Genomic DNA, 22,060 nt, shown 5'->3' on the forward strand with positions numbered 1-22,060 from the left:
CAAGACCAGAATTATCATGGCCACTGGTTCAACAGGACTTAAGGAAGATCTACACCAACAAGAAGATCAAAGAGAAGGTAATAATTTGGTTATAAGGACATGATATGAGGAAATGTCCCACAAATCATACTCATTTACTATATTTTTCAGGTTCTCAGGAGTGTAGTCATCTGCTGGGGGCTCCTATTTTCCCTGTGAAGAACTACCATGAGGAGATAGACACAGATGATGACATGGATCTTCTGATTCTCAAGGCACTTGTTGAGATTGTGCACATCGCTGTTGACTTGTTGAAGGAACAATCTTTTAAATTTGGTGAAAAAACTCAGTAAAGTCTCAGATCTCAATGCCTCAGTGAGATTAGTGTGACACAAAGTGCATTATTGCTAAAATGCTAAGTGTAATGGAATATTCTGTCTTTATGAAGTACGTTATAATTATAAAGTAAAGTTAGAATTATGAAATAACATTAAAAACCTCTGTTAGATTTGAATAATTTTTCAGAGCTAATACATTATAATATGTATCACTGGTAAAGTTTTGTTGTGATGAAGTAAGACTATTATCAGAATATCTGACATGTCAATCTCAGTCATTTGAACTCAGTCCTCAGACCTTCAGTCTAGTCGGTCACTGGATAATCAGGATAAAAAATTGCTATTGCATTTTTAATGTATTTTGTAGCAAAAACAGTCTAAAATGCATATAATAATAGAGATGTCTAAAATAAAAATATCAACTTTTAAGAACTTTTCATGATTTTTTTTTTACCTGATTATTAAATTGTATATTACATAAATAATCTGTCTGAGGTGTTTAAACTCTCTAGATGACAACTACTGAACAAACTGCACTCTAAGAGTAAAGAGATTCAAGTTCATGTTCGGTTAAAATCCTGATGATGGTCTAAAATTCTTTCACTTTCAGGGCAATAAAATAATTAAATATTTACAGATGTTTGCTTGCCAGGATGTGAACAACTTTCCCTGTAAAATCAACAACTATGTAAAAGTCAATGTGGTGAACACACGTGTAAGTGATGTTACATTTTCTGTACCTGTAGCTCCTACTGCAAGCCACAACCCAGGTTCACATCAACACACCTGTTCTAATATGTTATTAACTAGAATAGTCACAAAACCCACACTGGAGTTCAACTGAATTTATAATGAATGTGTAGAATTGTTCCTATGGTGATGTTTTCTGTAAGGAGATGATTATTTTATATTTATAGAAGTGACAGTGCGTTCTAAGGATTTAATCACTTCAGTCAGGTGTGTGTGTGGGGGGGTGGGGGGTGGGGGGCTATATAAACTCCACAATATACAGAGAAGGTAAAGTATTCTGGAGATACTGAAACATCATAATAGTGTTAATAATAGTAACTTAATTAATAATAACTTAATCATTTCACCAAACATCTACTGATTTTCTTTGAACAGCATGTGGATTTATTTTCACTTTCCATTTCCATGAAATGCCTCCATGTGAAAGAATGCACAAAGAGAAAATAGATATCCCAGGAGGAGGAGGAAAAGGAGGAGGAGGAGGAGGAAAAGGAGGAGGAGGAGCCCCCAACTGATGCTACAGTATATAACTGGCACTGGGGAGAGCTGCAGTAGATCCATAAACCGTGAGTATATGTGGGTTTATTTTTACTGTTATTTGATCTTTACATAAACATTTTAATCTTAAATTATGTCAATTAGTCTTTAAGAATTTTCTTGGATGTTGAACAGAAGTTAATTAAATATGGACATGTGTGTATGTGTTTGCATCTATTATGATTTTGCAACTGGGAAACAAATATAGTGATATTCACTCTTTAGAATTTATACAACTTACCATTTATACCATTAGAAAATGTAACAATTATAAACTTATGGTTAGATTCTAACTGGATTTCATTGTCTTTGTACATTGGCTTTAGACATTTTCAGTCCAATAATGAATTCTATAACAACGGGAGCTCTCAGATTTATAATTTAAGTAGAGATGTATACCTGTGCAGAACAAGGAAATAAAAACATACACTGCTCTTCTGTTTAGTTCATTTTTAATAATCCAGAATTTCAAGAGAAATTTCAAAAGAAATAATTGTATAAAATGGGACAAACACAATCAGCTCCACCTCCACGTCAACCTTCACCTCCACCTCCACCTCCCAAAGTTGGTAAGACAAATTTAAAAATTAATTTCAGACATTCATACAGAAGTTTCTTGTCACAATTGGAGCCAGTGTGATTCACAGTGAGTAAGTGGAAACAAATATACAGAATGGGGAAAATCTTCCTACTTTCACGTTTGAGAATTCAGTTTAAAGCAGAAATTTCAGTTTAAAGCAGCTTTTCTAATCGTGTGCAAGCAGTAGATCATTTATCAAATTACACAGCTGAGGTTTACAGATGTAACAAGAAGGTAAGATAGAATTTGTGCTCAGAACTCAGATGTAACTAGATGTACAATGTATTCACAGTTTCTCAGGATTTTTCAGTGTTTACAGGAGTACAGTAGGTCTCAGTTAGATGTGATTCTGGCCCATTTCATTGTGCAATACTGCAATACGAGTCCAGCAGCACTGCCTGACACACTGAAAAAACCTGTTGAATTACTGCTGCACTATTGTAACATGATTGTTTTATACAATAGTTATAACTCCCATCAGCACCAACATCCGTCTGAGATTACACACCGTACTCAGTTTACATTAATATGTGAATTGATCACATTCACTCTGCATCATTTAATAAACTTCTTTAATTTAGTAAGCAATTAACTTCTAAGCAAATAATCATGTTTTGTTGAGAAACATAATATATTTTATGTAAACTGTTTCAATAATCAATGTTCTTTTAATAGCTGAACTCCCGTCTACATCAGTCTAGCTTTCCTTACAGTAGGAATGTGTAACTCACAAGTGAATGAACAGGTTTAACACCACACACTCGTTTGTTGATCATTTCTATTGAATAGTTAAAAATGATCCATTTATAACAAGTTCTCTCTGCTGTAAATGAGAACTCCTTCGTATACATCTAACAATCTGCATTTTCCTGGACTTGCCCATGTACAGGTTTGCTATATTTCACAGACAATTGCAAAAATGTAACTTTTCTTTTTGTTTCTTTTCAGAATATGATACGCCATGGAGGGCAATGCCTTGGGGGTAGGTTTTATTAAAGCAATGGAGCTTTTGTTTAAGTACACCATGAGCAATTATGCTCATATTTCAGCCTCAAAACTTATCAAATGTCTTCAAAACATCTATAAATTTATACTTAAATATCAACATATAGTCAATTTAATTTATTTTTTCTTCAAATCACTAACTGTGAGTAAATTGTTGTTTGTTCTTTTGTGACTTTTTGTGTGTAATAGGAAAAAAGATGCTTTAGAAGAGAAACTGAGGAACTTTAAGCTCAACACTACTGATGTTAAGTTTGTCAGGATTCTGATCGTTGGTGAAGTTGGAGCAGGAAAGTCCAGCTTTATAAATTCAATCAATAATGCTTTCCAAGAGCGAATCACCTCTGGGGCACTTGCTGGAACATGTGGAACCAGTTTCACAAAAAAAGTAAGTACAACATGCTCAATGATTTGATTGTAAATTTCAATCAAATAAACACAGTTTTGTTTAAATTAAAGTCATCTCACATTTATAGACAAAAATATTTTATATTTTTTATATTAAGTGTGAAGAGAGACAATCCCTGGACCTTTTGAAAACGATCATTCAACGACATCCCATGCATTAAAAAAAGCACTGTTCTTTTTTGCTTTAGTGCAGAAACCTTGATATTTGGAACTGCACAGTTTAAAAAGAATCATTTAAAAGCAAAACCCACCCAAATGAGCCCAGAATCAGCTATATGTGCAGACTCAAATATGCAAAAAGGTTATATGGAGCTTTAACAAATATGACATTAGTGTGAATAGGGTTTCATTCTATCTGAGTGGAACCTTTGTGTGTTCTCAACCTCAGTAGAGTTCTGTAGTCAGGTCAGGATACAGCACCTTTTAAACAGTTATTTTAAAGCAAGAAAGCTTTTTGAGTTTAACTGACTCTTAAACTTGGGTAAAAAATGAAAGAAATCTAATTCATTCTCCAAACAGACAACTAGGTGTAAAGGCACCACAAGGTGTCAGCCTCAGCACCTAAAGAGGCACAGCATTGTACAGTTCAATATTATGTTTAACTTTCAGGATGTTTGGATTTTCAGGATTATTTCATCTTAAGTAAAAAAAAAATTGCAATAAATGGTATACAATTTGTGTCTTTGTCTTTCAGTATCAAACTCATCATATCAAAGGGAAGGATGGCTCCCATTTGCCTTTTGTCTTCAATGATATCATGGGACTTGAACGTGAAGGTAGCAAAGGCATATGTGTAGATGACATTATCTCAGCCTTAAAGGGGCTAATTGAGGAAGGATACAACGTGAGGACATTCAACTTTCACAATGAGACAAAACAATAACTTTCAGACTTTTTACAATGTATATTGTTAGTATATCGTATTAGGTTATGTTTGTATATCGTATTAGTATAAATGTTTTTCTGTAGCAATTAACCCAAATTGAACTGAAGATTTATTCTTTCACCAATTTTCAGTTTAATCCTCTTCATCCTGCATCTGGGAAAGACTCCAAAAACAATCCCAGGGTTTCTGATCACACCTTCTGCCTGGTCAACGTTCTAGATGCAAACAAAGTGTCATTTATGGACCACAAGTTTATTGATAAGATGATACGGATTCGTGAGGCGGCTTCAGACTATAGTAAGTCCTGTTATTCCAGTGTAGAATTGTATCGTGTTTGATTTGTTCAGAAAGTGTTGATAGTTCAGCAGCCCTGACAGTAATATCACAGATTTAGATTTTATTCTTATAATAATTTCTATTGTAACGCACACAGGGACTTATTTAACAATTAATAAAGTAGATTTCTGTGTTAGCTGTAACTGGGTTCTAAAGATTTGCTGCAATTTTTGCCCTATTAAAAAAGGGAGAGGCTTGTAAAAGAAACTGTTTATATCTACAACAGCTTAGGGGGGTAATATAAGTTCTATACTAAATGTAACTAATTAATAAAACTAAAAAAAAAAATGAAATCATGACAAATTGTTGTGATATAAGAATTACACACTGGAGTGATCTTCATCCTACTTTGCAGATTTGCCTCAAGTAATCATCATGACAAAAATTGATGAACTTTGCCCACTGGTTAAAGAGGACATAAGAAAGGTCTACACCAGTAAGAAGATTAAAGAAAAGGTAATTGTGTTCTTAAAGTTGTATACTAGCACTGTAACTGATTACAAAATGTGGGATTGAAAAGATATGTTCTAACTGTATATAAACACACAATTAGACTGCACTATTATTTATCTTATATATTTATAAAATGTCCATCTCACAGCATTTTGCTCTCCAGAAAATAATTGATTAATATAAACTTCCTGAAAATTCTTCCTGTAAATCATAAAGGCTTCCAAGATTCCAAGTCCAGTGAACATTTTATTTTAAATATTAATATATAAAGTAGTAATAATATTTATAAGTAATAATATATCCTGTGAAATATTATGAGGTGACTGCTGTCAACTATAAAAAGCTTGCTAGATTATTTTACAAGGTGTCTGTTTAAGGATTTAAATAAAGTTCTGTTCTTCTGTATTTGTTCTCATTTGTGGAAAAAAAATCATCTTTTTCTTACAGACCTTTTTCTTATTTATTAATTTCTTTTAAATAAATTTGGTTTGTTACTATTGTTTTTTTTTTTTTCAGATGCAGGAGTGCAGTAATGCACTGGGGATTCCAATGAGCCACATCTTCCCTGTGAAGAATTACCACGAGGAGACTGACACAATTGATGACATGGATCTTCTGATCCTCAAGGCACTTGATCAGATTGTGAATCTTGCCAATGATCAGCTGGAAAACCAAACCTCTTCTGAAAAACTGGAGTGAAGACTTTTTTCACTTTTACACTCATGAGAAGAGTCAACATAGTGAAAAAAAAATTAATCATCAAAAAACTATACAATATGTCAAAGATCACAGCAAAGGATGATGGGAAATAATAGAATAAAGACATAAAGAGACATAAAGAATCTTTTCACATATAATCTTTCATTTAAGCTCATTGTCTCTACTATAATCATACCTGGTTTGTGTTTATTGATATTTGCTTTGTACATTGTACTTTTATTTAAATAAAATAAAATACCATTTTCAGTTATAATTGTTTGATCCTATATTTAAGATTCTATATCCTATATTTGACAATAAAACACTAAAACATTCATACAAAAACAATAGAAATTATTAAGCGAGATTAAGAAAGAAATAACTGTGGATTAATATCAATAAAGTAATTTATTTATTAAATAAACGAAAGAAAGGCTCTTTATAGCTATAACTGTAAGTGAAAATAGGACCCAACTTGTTTTTTGTAGGGTCTCAAAACAATTAAAAGTGTTATAGAATTCCTGCAATAATACTGTAGGTACAGGACAAAGCATGAGTATGAAAAAACAAGGAAAACATTCAAATGAATCATTTATTTTACCAAGCAGGCTTGCATGATTTCTAACACGCTTCATTTTTGCAAAGACGTCATCTTCCATTCTTGGGACTGAGTCAACCCATAAATTGACAGACGAGTTAAAATATGATATGGAAGATTATAAAAACAAGGAGGATGTGCAAATAATATGTCAGTAATTATCTAATAGACTTATCAATCAAAATGATTGATAATGGACTTATCAATCACTTGAATATTTTGTTTTTAATTTGCTAATGCATTTATTTGCATGAATATAAAAAAAATATTTTCTAGGCTTTTATAAAATGTATCTGCCCCAGTCACGGGTCACTCACTGTCATTTCAGTGGATGAGGTGTTGCTTTAACATGAACAAGAATCTCAAGATGTTTTGTTCCTTCACAAAACAATGAGCATATCAGTGACTTTTATATGTGATCTGACACAAAGCTCTAGAAACACTCATTACCAGGGTGGAGATGTTTTCATAAGATCTTAGAATGTAATTTTATATACTGACCGCTGGATATTCTGAACTATAGCCTCCAGATGCAAAGATAGCCACCAGAGGGCAGCCCTGTAAATATTATTTGAACTCTTCTCTTGTTCTTGTTCCCATTACCCCATTTATAATATGATGCTGATCTGTTTTGTGCTGTGATTATTCATCTTATTTAAGCTTCTTTGTTCACCATCTCTTTGTCTAGTTTACGTTAATATCACAGTTTGGTTGTCAGTCCACAGCCTCGCTTTAGTGTCTCTGTATTCAGGTTCTGAGCAGGTTGTTAATTCAAACCAAATTTGCTTTAAATCTTTGTCGTATTAAAAAAACAAAAAGCAATAAAACAAACGATTTGTGTAACAAACAAAATATTTTCCTGTTTTATGAACTGTAAGGCTGCAATGGGTTGGCACTCCGTCCAGGGTGTATCCTACCTTGATGCCCGATGATGGCTCCCCGTGACCCGAGAATAGTTCGGATAAGCGGTAGAAAATGAATGAATGAATGAACTGTAAGGACTTTTTTTTATAGATTAGCACATATTTATGATTTGTGTTTTAACAGACAAAAATACATAATTGAAGAGAAACTGAGGAGGTTCAGGCTCAGCAGTTCAGATGCTCAGTTTGTCAGGATTTTGCTTGTTGGTGAAGTCGAAGCAGGAAAGTCCAGTTTCATAAACTCAGTTAATAATGCATTTCAGAAACAAATCACCTGTGGGCCTCTTGTAGCTTCAGTTAGAGCGACTTTCACAAAAGAAGTAAGTATGTTGTAATTTTTAGTCCATAACAACTACTTGAGATACTAAGGTGTCATAATGAAAGCAACACAAAAAGGAATATTAGAACATACTACATAATTATTACAGTACAAAATCCATTACATTGAAGGAGAGGATGGACTGATTTATAAACTATTTAAAATATAATAGAACAATTGCTAGAACAAGTAAAATATTTTGTATCTTTATGGTTTAAATAACATGCAATTAGTAACCGTATAATAAATTCAATAATAGATCTACTTTATGTTGGTCCTGCACAAACAGACAGTTTAGCTGATTAGCCATTGATTAATTTACATTTACAGCATTTAGCAGATGCCCTTATCCAGAGCGACTTACATTTTTATCTCATTTTATACAACTGAGCAAATGAGGGTTAATGGCCTTGCTCAGGGGCCCAACAGAGGCAGCCTGGTGGACATGGACATCGAACTCACAACCTTCCGATTGCTAGTCCAGCACCTTAACCACTTGGCTATAATCCCTCCCCACACGACCTGATCTGTATGTTGTCTTTGCAACTAACAGTTTGTTTGTTTTTGCTCTATATCTGATCAACAGAATACTTTCACTTTCAGTTTCCAGTAAATCACACTCTTTCAAGAAGAGTTATCATGGTGTGTGCCTGCGTGTGCTTGTGTGTGTGCTTGTGTGTGTGTGTGTGTGTGTGTGTGTGTGTGTGTGTGGTACAGAAAGAAAGGGTTACAACAGGGTAATAAGTAAATATTTAACTGCCTAGAGCATTGTGTTGTGTGTGTGACTGTACTGCTTCTGTATTTCTCCATTATCAGTTGTTACATAAGTTTTCCTGTTGGCTCAAACCAGTCTGGCCTTTTTCTTGTTCCTTTTCCTGTCATTAAGTTCTTTCTGCCCTCAGAACTGCTGCTTATTGGATGATTTGTTTGTTTTTCTGTGTAAACTGTCCTGTAAAATCCCAGTTTCTGAACTACGCAAGCCAGCGAGCAACAAGCCTGCTTCTGTCTCTGAGAGCATACAGAACAGGAGCACAAGTGGCAGTGCATATATTCAGTCACTGTGTTTGTCAGAGCCTCTTAGAACACACACATACACTCATTATCAGTGGACTTGAAAAATCTTAAATATACACTAAAAACTGCTGGGTTAAAAAACCCAATATGGGTTATTTTGGCAACCCAGCGCTGGTTATTTAAACCCAACTAGTTGGGTTATCATGTTTAACCCAGAATGCTAGGTTGTGATTTTAACCCAATGTAAGAAATTACAGAAATTGCACCCAAATTCCACTCCAAGGTACACATCTAAAAGAGTTCATTCCTAAAAAGGTTTAAGTATCATAAGGTAATACGTTTAGGACTCTAAACATATAAACTTGATTCAATTATAAATATGGGAACGGCAGCAGGACATTAAGGATCACCACGAACAAAGGGTTTACGTGACTGCGATTACCATTTAAAGTGACAACTTGGTTGATAACAATTGTATCAATACCAAGACAAGGTGTACGTGACCATGATTAACATTTAAAGACAATCAGCTAGACAACAAGGTGTAGCCCAGCCATTTGGGAGACTTTCAACTCTTACACTCAACACACATTCAAAGCGGAACTTCATTTAAATTACCAAAAGGGAAAACTGTATATAATGCTTGAGCAGGATTTGCTCTGGGTTCTTGTGGACTCCGATGAACCCAAAGTACGTCATGTATTTTGTCACTGCTATGCTGGAATAAACTTCTTGTTCTTCATTAAGATCTTCACCACCATCGTCTTATTTTAACACTACGCATTTTTTATTTCTTACACCAACTATTAGTTAAAAATGACTACACTGCTGGGTTGAATTTAACCCAAAATGGGTCAGAAATTTAATTGATTAAAATAATGAATCTACAGCAATACTTACTTCAATACTTAATCCAACCCCACCCGCGGGAAACACGGAAGTATGTGGAAGCAATTTAGGTTGTTAAAATAAAATGTCATCCTTCGTTTTATTAATACACGTTTTCTTATTTTTGTAAAGGTTGTCTAGGCATCTGGGAGCATTAATTTTTGCAGACAAACTGTAACTTATTTTTTTGATCACTTCAGTCAGGTGTCAGGTGTGTGTGTGTGTGTGTGTGGCTATATAAACTCCACAATATACAGAGAAGGTAAAGTATTCTGGAGATACTGAAACATCATAATAGTGTTAATAATAGTAACTTAATTAATAATAACTTAATCATTTCACCAAACATCTACTGATTTTCTTTGAACAGCATGTGGATTTATTTTCACTTTCCATTTCCATGAAATGCCTCCATTTGAAAGAATGCACAAAGAGAAAATAGATATCCCAGCAGGATGAGGAGGAAGAGGAGGAGGAGGAGCCCCCAACTGATGCTATATAACTGGCACTGTGTAAAGCTGCAGTAGATCTGAGCAGCCATAAACCGTGAGTATATGTGGGTTTATTTTTACTGTTATCTGATCTTTACATAAACATTTTGATCTTAAATTGTCAATTAGGCTTTAAGAATTTTCTTGGATGTTGAACAGAAGTTAATTAAATATGGACATGTGTGTATGTGTTTGCATGATTTTGCAACTGGGAAACAAATATAGTGATATTCACTCATTAGAATTTATACAACTTACCATTTATACCATTAGAAAATATAACACTTATGAACTTATGGTTAGATTCTAACTGCATTTCATTGTCTTTGAACATTGGCTTTAGACAATGACAATAAGCTGAAATCTAATCTAATGTAATAGAATCTAATCTAATTAGAATTAATTCAGCACTCTCTGATTCTCTGTCACTTTCTTGCTTCTGCCTCTCCATGCTTTTTTCTGAAGCAGGTCTTTTTGTTTTGAATTACATTTACAGTCCAATAATGAATTCTATAACAACGGGAGCTGTCAGATTTATAATTTAAGTAGAGATGTATACCTGAGTAGAACAAGGAAATAAAAACATACACTGCTCTCCTGTTTATTTTTTTTTAATAAACAAGAATTTTAAGTTGATTTTTAATTTTTCAATCATGATTTTTCAACAGAAATAATTGGATAAAATGGGACAAGAAGAATCCAAACCTCCACCTCCAGAACCTGGTAAGACAAATGTAAAAATTCTTTTCAGACATTCATACAGAAGTTGTGATTGTGATCAGTGTTTCTTGGGATAATTGGAGCCAGTGTGATTCACAGTGACTAAATGGAAACAAATATACAGAATGGAGAAACATGTTCCTACTTTAAACTTTGAGAATTCAGTTTAAAGCAGAAATTTCAGTTTAAAGCATCTTTTCTAATCGTGTGCATGCAGTAGATCATTTATTAAATTACACAGATGAGTTTTACAAACGTAACAAGAAGGTAAGACAGAATTTGTGCTCAGAACTCAGATATAACTAGATGTACAATGTATTCACAGTTTCTCAGGATTTTTCAGTGTCTACAGGAGTAGGTCTCAGTTAGATGTGATTCTGGCCCATTTCATTGTGCAATACTGCAATACGAGTCCAGCAGCAGTCTGACTGCAATGAGCAGAAACTGAACAAAGTCCACAGCAAAACAAATATAAAACGACAGGCAAACAGAGAGGGCAAAAAACAAGCAGAAAGTTCGGTAACCAGAATAACTAGCAACAGAGCAATCAAGTGCTAAAGGCTCGTACACACCGGGACGATTGTCAAGTTTTTTAACAGACACCCATGCGGATTTCACTGACATTAGACGGTACTCAAGGTGGCGCTGCGCAACTTCATGCTTCTGACATTCGCTTGTGACACAGAAGAGGAAAGAATCTCTTATGGAGATATTTGTAGTCGCTGTCGTGTTTGTCATGAAGCTCTTTGTTTTCAGAAAGCAATGAAACTAGCAGCTCTACAGTCATCTTGCCTCGATGCATCTTCGTCATGGTATCAAAGTGCGCTCAACAAGACCGTTTTGTGCTTGACCAAGTCGTGTTTTACTGTAACTTCAGCAGCTCCAGACACGTGAACAAAAGCTCCAATCTCATTAATCGGCCAGTTCCTACGCGTCGCTGTGCGCACTCACGTTGGTGCCCATTGTTTAGTCACTAGTCGTTAAACGTCTGCTGTAATCGTCCCTGTGTGCGCGAGCCTTAAGACTGATCAGCGACATTAATCTAAAAACACAGAATAACAGGTCACAATGTAAAAAAACAGTAGAAACAAAAGCACCACTCGGTATGCAACAACCTGGACAACACGTCGTGTCTATATGCTCTTTATGGTGGTGCAACCGGAAGTCGAAACTGAAAGTAACCTCACGACACCGGAGGTTAGTGTTCCAGTGGGGTGCTGACGATGGTGTTATCAATTCAAACAGGGGCGGAGCCATCATTTAAAAAAAGGGGGGGGGGGGGGGGGGGGGTTTGAAGAGACGAACTGTCTAGTGTTATCTGTTATCTTTTTTTTTTTTTTCAATTAACCCTTGTGTAAATGACAGGTTTTATTTTTAATGATGTTTTTTTAATCATGCTTTATATGCGTTATGATTATATATGATTATAAAACAGAAAGAAAGAAAGAATTAGAACAGCTTGCCATTGGGACAGTACCCTTAAAAGGACATCTTTGTACCTTATTTACATTTTTTACCATCATCCTTTGCACCCGTTCATCCACCATGTTTGTTTCCCGTCTTCACCTGTCTGTTCACCCGGACTCTATTTACACTCATCACCACTGTCTTCACTCATTGTCGGTTATCGTCTTTACTACGTTGTTTGTATGTGTGATTTACCTGCTCCTTAATATTAAAATGACATCTTTAATGTCACTATTCATCGTCCTCGTCTCTGTCGTGTACATACAGTGACACATACTTGATATTATGTAGAATTGGCAGAGTTAAACATGCTGTAAAATCTCAGTTCAACATTATCTTTATTCTTATTTGAACGGTTTTGATAACACACTTGTTAAAACAATAGGCATTATAAAAGAGTTTATATAATGTTTGTCAAAGCAGCTATTTTTCCTTATTATAGTCCTTTAAATTAAAACTTGCTAATTATTCAACAAGAGCAACAGGCAGAGTTACTAAACATTGTGCAACACAATTCGGATACCATTATGCCAACTTACACTGCTTGACATTTTTAAAAAAAGAAGTGAAGCGTTTTTGCCCCTTTGAGCTCATCGTAACCGAACGCTGGACCGCGGGTGCGACTCGAGCTACAGTACTGGGGGCGCGTGATGATGACGTGACAAGTGAGTGACTGATTGCCGTGAACGTCATGTATAGACGATCTTAAACTTTCTTGTCTCTGAATTTTAAATCACTCTGCATTTATATACATTGCTCCATTAAAACCTCAACATGTGGTGAACACAACTCTCCACTAAAAAAGTGAGGGGGACGAATTTACTTTTTATAAAAAGTGCGGGGGACATGTCCCCCGCGTCCCCTGCATAATCAGTTTATTTGTATAGCGCTTTTTACAATAGACATTGTCTCAAGGCAGCTTTACAGAACATAAACATAGAACAGAAGGTAAACATAAGGAATAATATAAAGAATTAATATAATAAAAAAAATTCAAAATTATTATTAGATATATATATAGTTCACAATGTGTATGTATTTATCCCCAATGAGCAAGTCTGAGGTGACTCAGGCAGCAGTGGCAAGGAAAAACTCCCTTAGATTGGTGAAGGAAGAAACCTTGAGAGGAACCAGACTCAAAGCGAAACCCATCCTCATATGAGTGACACTGGGGGTGTGATTACAAATATAGAGTCAAAGAAATGTTGTATTGGTGTAGTTATCACATGGATTTCAGATCTCCTCTTTAGTATCACAGAGTCCAACTGGAGCCGGTAGATCTGTAGATGTCTCAGGATTCTCACAGAGTCGGCCTCATCTCAGTGGAGGTCCAAATCTTCATCGCACGGAAGACGATCGCAGTTGATACAATGTCTGGATGCCTCGGGATGGGTAGAAAGGGAGAAGCAGTGTAGATGGATTAACGTATCTGCTGTTCATAAAAATGTGCAAGTCTAGTGTAATAGTGCACAATATTATGGGATGTATTTTGTGTACGCCTGACTAAAGAGATGAGTTATTAATCTGAATTTGAACTGAGAAAGTGTGTCTGAGCCTCGAACACTATCAGGAAGACTATTCCAGAGTTTGGGAGCTAAATAAGAAAACGCTCTACCGCCTTTAGTAGACTTAGACATTCTGGGAACTACCAGAAGTCCTGAGTTTTGTGATCTCAGAGAGCGTGAAGGATTGTAATGTGTTAGAAGACTAGTTAGATACATGGGAGCTAAACCATTAAGAGCCTTGTACGTAAGTAGCAGCAGTTTGTTATCAATTCTAAACTTAACAGGTAGCCAGTGTAGAGATGATAAAATTGGGGTTATATGGTCGTACTTTCTTGTCCTAGTGAGAACTCTGGCAGCTGCATTTTGGACTAACTGTAGCCTATTTATTAAAGATGCAGGACAACCACCTAGTAATGCATTACAATAGTCCAGTCTAGAGGTCATGAAAGCATGAACTAGCTTCTCAGAATCAAATTTTCTAAGGTGAAAGAAGGCTGTGTTTGTAATATGGGCGATATGATTTTCAAAAGACAGGTTGCTGTCTAATAAACACCAGGTCTTTCACTGTCAAGCTACTAGTAACAGTACATCCCTCTAAATGGAAGTTAAATTGTGAGAGTTTCTGTGTACTGGGTTTTGGACCTATAAGTAGTATTTCTGTCTTATCAGAGTTTAACAACAGAAAATTGCAGCTCATCCAGTCTTTTATCTCTCTAAGGCACTGAGTTAATTTGGACAATTTAGCTATTTCTTCTGGTTTTGATGATATATATGTAACTGTGTATCATCAGCACAACAGTGGAAACTAATCCCATGTCTTCTAATAATGTTCCCTAATGGAAGCATGTATATTGAGAAAAGCAGAGGTCCTAGAACTGATCCTTGAGGGACCCCATAATTAACTGGTAATAAGCTGGAGGATTCACCATTTAATTCTACAAAATGGTATCGATCAGACAGGTAGGATCTAAACCAACTTAAAGCCTGTCCATGAATACCTGTGTAATTTTGTAAGCGATCTAGGAGAATGTTGTGATCTATAGTGTCGAATGCAGCACTAAGGTCGAGTAGAACTAATAGTGACATACAGTCTTTGTCCGAAGCTAAGAACAAGTCGTTTGTGACTTTCACAAGTGCAGTTTCTGTACTATGATAGGGCCTGAAACCTGATTGAAACTCTGGATATAGGATATTGTTCTCCTGTAAGAAGGAGCTCAGTTGAACAGACACACAGTGAAATAAAATCAGTTATCAGACTGACACAGTGAAATAAAACTTGTTGAATTACTGCTGCACTATTCTAACATGATTGTTTTATACAATAGTTATAATTCCCATCAGCACCAACATCCGTCTGAGATTTCATACCGTACTCAGTTTACATTAATATGTGAATTGATCACATTCACTCTGCATCATTTAATAAACTTCTTTAATTTAGTAAGCAATTAACTTGTAAGCAAATAATCATGTTTTGTTGAGAAATATAATATTTTTATGTAAACTGCTTTTTTCCCCTTAGATTTTACTGGCCACTTATTCCTTTTTTTTAGTAAACCTATAATCACAAAACATTACATTAAAATCCATGTTTTGTGTTTTAAATTCACTACAAATGAATATTTCATTGTGACTGGTTGAAGTGATTGAGACAGAAAAATCACATTAGGTTTGCTGCAGAACCAGAAGACTGTAGACATTCTGAATACTGAACACATACGTTCAACTGCACTGTTTGTGTAAATACTGAATTTGGTTGTCTGTTCTTCAGAATTTGATCGTCCATGGAGGAAAATGCCTTGGGGGTAAGTTTCTTTAATTTTATAGAAGAAAATCTCATTGCCTTGAGTGAGAAATGACTATTTTCCCTCTTTAATGTTCCCATGGTGTTAATTCTACCCCTAAACTGTAATTAATATGTATCCTCACTTCTGAACAGAACCTGTTACAACATACATTTGCTCTGAAACCTAAAGGATTGATTTTCTTTATTTGATACCGTTTATTAAAAAATGTTTCTTACTTTCTTTATTTCTTTCTTTATCCTGTAGATAGATGAATAAGAAATAAACACAATAATTTGTTTACTCTCCTTGGGTTATGTAATGAATGAACAGCCTCTGTAGCTCATATTACACTTTACATTAGTACAGAAACTTATCTGCATGCTCATTGTCATGCTTTATATCATTTATTTAAGGGGAAGTTTGTGACTTTCTGATTGTAACAGAGAAAGGGACAAAATTGAACAGAAACTGAGGACATTCAAGCTCAAGGGAACAAGTGCTCAGTTCGTCAGGATTCTGGTTGTTGGTGAAATCGGAGCAGGAAAGTCCAGTTTTATAAACTCAGTCAATAATGCTTTCCAAAGACGAATCACCTCTGGGGCTCTTGTTGACAGGGCAGGAGGTACCAGTTTCACAAAGATCGTAAGCATTTTCTAAAGTTTAAATACTACTTCAGGTATAATTAAATTTTTAATGAGATACCAGCAGCTAAAAAACAGACAAAAGGAACACAAAGTAAATGATACATCTGAATTTGTCTTACAGTACAAAACTCATTATATTGAAGCAGAGGGTGGCTCCAATTTGCCTTTTGTTTTTAATGATATTATGGGACTTGAGGACAGAGAGTCTGGTGCAAAAGCAGACGACATCATCAGAGCCATAAACGGGTTACTTGAGGAAGGATACAATGTAAGTAAAGTGTACATGCAGTCAAACAATGACATATTAACATGTGAATTCTATCTATCTATCTATCTATCTATCTATCTATCTATCTATCTATCTATCTATCCATTTACATTTACAGCATTTGGTAGACGCCCTTATCCATAAGTGCTTAAATCTCTAACATTGAATACATTAATGCTGGCTCACTAGGTTACATACTTAAGATGCCACGAGTTTAAAACATTTGTTCAAAGTTTTTTTTTTTTTTTTTTTTTTTTTAAATGCAAAAGATAAGGAAAAAAGTGTTAGTTGAAGTGTTTCCTGAATACATGTAAGTAGGTCTTCAACCGCCACTTGAAAATAGCCAGTGACTCAGCTGTCCGGACCTCTAGGGGAATTTCATTCCACCACCTTGGTGCCAGAACAGAGAAGAGTCTTGTAGTATACTTGCATCTTACACTGAGAGATGGTGGAACCAGTCGAGCAGTGCTGGTAGATCGGAGGGTGCGGGGTGCAGTGCATGGAGTGATGAGGGCTTTGAGGTAAGAGGGAGCTGGTCCATTTTTGGCTTTGTAGGCCAGCATCAGTGTTTTGAATCTGATGTGTGCAGCTACCGGAAGCCAGTGGAGGGATCGCAGCAGTGAGGTGGTGTGGGGAACTTTGGCAGGTTGAAAACAAGCCTTGCAGCTGCATTTTGGATCATTTGCAGAGGTCGGATTGCGTTCATAGGTAGACCTGCCTGCAGTGCGTTGCAGTAATCCAGTCTAGAAATGACAAGAGACTGAACAAATACCTGAGCAGCCTGTGTGGACAAAAATGGCTGAATCCTTCTAACGTTGTAGAGAAGAATCCGACATGAGTGAGTCACATTAGCAACATGAGAGGAAAAGGACAGTTGATTGTCCATGGTTACCGAAAGGTTGCGAGCTGTGGCTGAAGGGGAGATCAGATCGTTGTGCAAGGATATAGCAAGGTCATGACCTGGGGATGAATCACCTGGTATGAACAGCAGTTCAGTTTTGCTAGGATTGAGCTTTAACTGATGAGCAGTCATCCATGATGACATTTCTGCCAGACATGCCGAGATCCGATCAGAAGCTGTGGTATCTGAGGGTGGGAAAGAGAAGGTAAGTTGTGTATCATCAGCATAGCAGTGGTAAGAGAACCCATGTGAGGAAATAACTTCACCAAGAGTGTGAGTATACAGGGAGAAAAGAAGAGGACCAAGTACTGAGCCCTGTGGGACACCAGTGGAGAGTCTGCGTGGAGCAGATGTCACTCCCCAAGTATCCTACCTGATATGAGCGTCCTTCCAGGTAGGAAGCGAAGCATTCCCAAGCTGATCCGCAAATCCCGACTCCTGAGGGTGGATAAGAGAGTCTTGTGGTTGACTGTATCAAACCACTTTTTACATATCTTAAACAGGGGTGCCAATAATTGTGGAGGGCACTGTATATAATGTATATATATAATTTATTCTTCGCTGTTCACATTCAGCTTGAGAATACACGTGTGACAGACGTTAAATACAGAAGCAACCCAAGTGTCGAGCATCAAACCACATGCCTGGTCAACATTGTTGCTGCAGACAAAATTTCAATGATGAATGATAGGGTCATTGAAAAGCTGAAAAAAATCCGTCAGGCTGCTACCAAATGGAGTAAGAATGTTTATTACAGATGATAAACTCTTTAAGTCTTGTGGTTGACCGTATCAAATGCTGCTGAAAGGTCAAGGAGGATAAGGATGGATGACAGTTTGGGTGATCTGGCAGCATGTAGTTTCTCAGAGACATCCAAAAGGGCTGTCTGTGTGGAATGAGCTGCTTTAAAGCCAGACTGTTGGGGTCTTGGAGGTTTTTCTGTGAGAGATAGACAGACAGTTGATTATAGACAATGCATTCCAGAATTTTTGAAAGAAATGAGAGAAGTGATACCGGTCTGTAGTTACTGATATCTGATGGATCCAGAGGAGGTTTCTTTACGATGGGAATAACCCTTGCTCTCTTGAAAGTAGTTGGTACCTGACCAGATGCTATGGATCTATTGATGATAGTGGTAATGAAGGGCAGAAGGTCTTGCGAGAAGGTCATCTATCTATCTATCTATCTATCTATCTATCTATCTATCTATCTATCTATATCTATATATATATATATATATATATATCTATATGTATATATATATATACATATATATATATATATATATATATATATATGTATATATATATATATATATATATATATATATATATATATATATATATCTATATATATATATATATATATATATATCTATATGTATATATATATATACAGTGCCCTCCACAATTATTGGCACCCCTGTTTAAGATGTTTAAGGTCGTGGACTTCTAAAAATTCTCCTTTTTTTTAAACAACATAGAGCCCAATGCAAAAATCCAACTTTCATTTAAGTACATTACTTTGGTGGTAAAAAAAAATCACACATTTAGAAAAAAAAAACAACTTGAAATCATGTGTCTCACAATTATTATTAATACTTTGTACAACCCCCTTTTGCCAACAAGACAGCACTTAATCTCCTCCTACAACATTTCACAAGATTGGAGAACACAGAAAGAGGGATCCTTGACCATTCTTCTTTGCACAATCTTTCTAGATCATCCAGTGTCCTGGGTCCTCTCTGATGCACTCTCCTCTTTAGCTCAGGCCACAGGTTTTTGATTGGGTTTAGGTCTGGGGACTGAGATGGCCATGGGAGGACCTTGAGTTTGTGACTGCTGAAAAAATTGTGTGTAGATTTTGCCACATGTTTTGGATCATTATCCTGCTGAAAGGCCCAATGAAGACCCATCTTCAGCTTTCTGGCAGAGGCCATCAGGTTTTTATTTAAAATGTCCTGGTAGTTCAAAGCGTTCATAATACCATGCACCCTAACAAGGTTCCCAGGGCCTTTGGAAGAGAAACAGGCCCACAGCATCACAGATCCTCCACCATACTTCACGATGGTCATGAGGTGCTTTTCAGCATACTCATCTTTTGTTTTACACCAGACCAACTTAGAGTGTTTGTTGCCAAAAAGCTCAATCTTTGTCTCATCTGACCAAAGCACATGATCCCAGTTGAAGTCCCAGTACCACTTAGCAAACTCCAGATGTTTACGCTTGTGAGTGTTAGTAAGAAAAGGCTTTTTCCTTGCATGCCTCCCAAACAGCTTGTTGGCATGTAGAGAGCGTCTGATGGTTGTTATGGAGACTTTGTGACCCCAAGATGCCACTGTTTGATTCAATTCTGTGACAGTGAGCTTGGGAAATTTTTAACTTCTCTTACCATCCTCCTCACTGTGCGTTGTGGCAAGATAAAGTTGGGACCTCTTCCAGCCTCTTCCTGTTTGTCACTGTTCCAGTTGTTTTAAACCGACCTCTTCCTGTTTGTCACTGTTCCAGTTGTTTTAAACTTCTTAATGATTCCTCTGACTGTAGATATGGGCAAGTTAAGGCGAGTGGCTATTTTCACAATTTTTCTATTAGAGATTATGCTTCTGCAAAAAAAAAAAGAATTTATTTGACCGCTTTTAACATATCTTAAACAGGGGTGCCAATAATTGTGGAGGGCACTGTATATAATGTATATATATAATTTATTCTTCGCTGTTCACATTCAGTTTGAGAATACACGTGTGACAGACGTTCACTACAGAAGCAACCCAAGTGTCGAGCAGCAAACCACATGCCTGGTCAACATTGTTGCTGCAGACAAAATATCAATGATGAATGATGGGGTCATTGAAAAGCTGAAAAAAATCCGTCAGGCTGCTACGGAACAGAGTAAGAATGATTATTACAGATGATAAACTCTTTAAATCTTTAATTGATGATAAATCTTTAATTAACTTTTACAATACTGACTAATTAGTTTGTATTGAATGTTGTTCATACTGTAAGGATTGTTTGTAAATGATTTATCATATCATCCAGATATGCCTCAAGTAATCATCATGACAAGAACAGATGTAGCATGTCCACTGGTTCGGCAGGACTTAAGAAAGATCTACACCAGCAAGAAGATCAAGGAGAAGGTAATCATTTGGTTATACGGGTAGTGCAAACTGTTATTATATACATCTTGTATTTTTTTTTTAATAAATAAAAATAAATACTTTAACACTTTCATCAGTTTTGTGAATTCTTCACCACCTAAAAAAGCTAAAAACAACTGGATATTAACCTGCCTGAGAAGAACCTACACTGACTGTAATTACAGACAATTACAGTCCTTAGGGGCACGTGTCCTTACCATCTTTGTACATGTGAACAGTCTAGTCTTCACACCTTCATATGTGGTCTGGGAAGCTGAAAGCTGTAAGAAACCTGGATTCAATTTCCTGCTCAGAACTGCACACATCTGACACTTCAGCATTCTCTACCATGCATGCAAGTCCATAGTTTAATCTCAGGTCTGATTCCTCAGTATTAGTTCCTCCCTAAGTGCACATACCTTACCTATGACTATGTCCATGTCTGGCATAATTAGTGAGAAACTGATCATCTATTTTACTCTGTTCACTCTTACATTATCAATCTTACCTGTGTTTGAATTTTTACAGATGGAAGTGTGTAGTAATACAGTGGGGATTCCTATGAATCACATTTTCCCTGTGAAGAACTACCATGAGGAGATAGACACAGATTATGTTATGGATCTTCTGATTCTCAAGGCACTTGATCAGATTGTGCACATTGCTGCTGACTGGTTAAAGAAAAAACCATTTAAATGTGGTGAAGAAACTGAGTAGGGACTCAGATCACAATGCCTCTGTGTATTAATGTAACCCAAAGTGATTTACACAGCATTTAAAAAACACAGTAGGAGACACGATTACTGCTGATTGGAGAAGAGAACCAAGTATGTATTGCTAAAATAAGTGTTATGCTGTTTTCAGTATTTATGGAGCACATTAGATTATTTTACTTTAGTTACAGTTACTGATTTAATCAACCCTAAAATGTAAGTGAGGAATTCTATGTAAATGTTAATCTTACAATAAAAAATAAAGTTTTTACCTAAAGAACAAAACCCTTTCTAAGTTGTTTATTGAGGTCTGTATTTTACTGCATTTATGTGCTGCAATAGAGGTTTTAAGGAAATTGACACAGTTATTCACCACATATGAGTTTTGTGAAATTCAGATAAATAAGCATTAAGGTCTGCATCTGTCCTTGGTTTGCCTTGTGTTTTGTACATTGTTGTCATTATTGTACGGTGGCCGGGAAGTGCAAAACAAATTAACAAATCCAAAAACACATTAACAAATCTGAAAATACAACGACAAGTCAGACAACCCGGAAACGTTAGTGTATTGTTTGTGAATTGAAACTTACCGATCATTGGACAAGACACCTGTCACTCAAGATATACAGGTATGGAATCTTATGTGTAATGTGTAAAGTGCTCCGTTTAAATATAAGAAAATAACAGAATTAATCCACAGTAATCCATTCCATCC

General features: G+C 36.0%; 1 protein-coding gene across 3 annotated transcripts; it reads left to right on the plus strand.

Moving 5' to 3' along the window:
- Nucleotides 1–1,624: 1,624 nt before the first annotated feature.
- Nucleotides 1,625–21,630, plus strand: LOC132839349 (interferon-induced protein 44-like). 3 transcript variants are annotated; one of them, XM_060860282.1, is made up of 8 exons: nucleotides 1,625–1,643; nucleotides 2,050–2,173; nucleotides 15,665–15,698; nucleotides 16,124–16,322; nucleotides 16,446–16,592; nucleotides 20,219–20,381; nucleotides 20,532–20,632; nucleotides 21,161–21,630. In XM_060860282.1, the coding sequence occupies exons 2-8, from the start codon at nucleotides 2,107–2,109 to the stop codon at nucleotides 21,347–21,349; spliced, it is 900 nt and encodes a 299-aa protein (XP_060716265.1). In that variant the 5' UTR covers nucleotides 1,625–1,643; nucleotides 2,050–2,106; the 3' UTR covers nucleotides 21,350–21,630. The 3 variants fall into 3 exon arrangements, with proteins under 3 accessions (XP_060716265.1, XP_060716266.1, XP_060716264.1); XM_060860283.1 differs by lacking the exons at nucleotides 15,665–15,698; nucleotides 16,124–16,322; nucleotides 16,446–16,592; ... (1 more) ...; nucleotides 20,532–20,632; nucleotides 21,161–21,630 and adding exons at nucleotides 3,133–3,166; nucleotides 3,379–3,574; nucleotides 4,289–4,438; ... (1 more) ...; nucleotides 5,172–5,272; nucleotides 5,786–6,242; XM_060860281.1 differs by lacking the exon at nucleotides 1,625–1,643 and having other exon boundaries at nucleotides 1,650–2,173.
- Nucleotides 21,631–22,060: the final 430 nt, after the last annotated feature.

This window comes from Tachysurus vachellii, chromosome 24 (assembly GCF_030014155.1).
Source record: "Tachysurus vachellii isolate PV-2020 chromosome 24, HZAU_Pvac_v1, whole genome shotgun sequence".
NCBI lineage: Eukaryota > Metazoa > Chordata > Actinopteri > Siluriformes > Bagridae > Tachysurus > Tachysurus vachellii.

Coding starts and splice junctions, on each gene's coding strand:
- LOC132839349 (XM_060860282.1), top strand. CDS start 2,107: ATGGGACAAACACAATCAGCTCCACCTCCACGTCAACCTTCACCTCCA. Junction 16,323..16,445: donor GTACCAGTTTCACAAAGATC/GTAAGCATTTTC, acceptor TTTGTCTTACAG/TACAAAACTCATTATATTGA. Junction 20,382..20,531: donor TCAGGCTGCTACGGAACAGA/GTAAGAATGATT, acceptor CATATCATCCAG/ATATGCCTCAAGTAATCATC.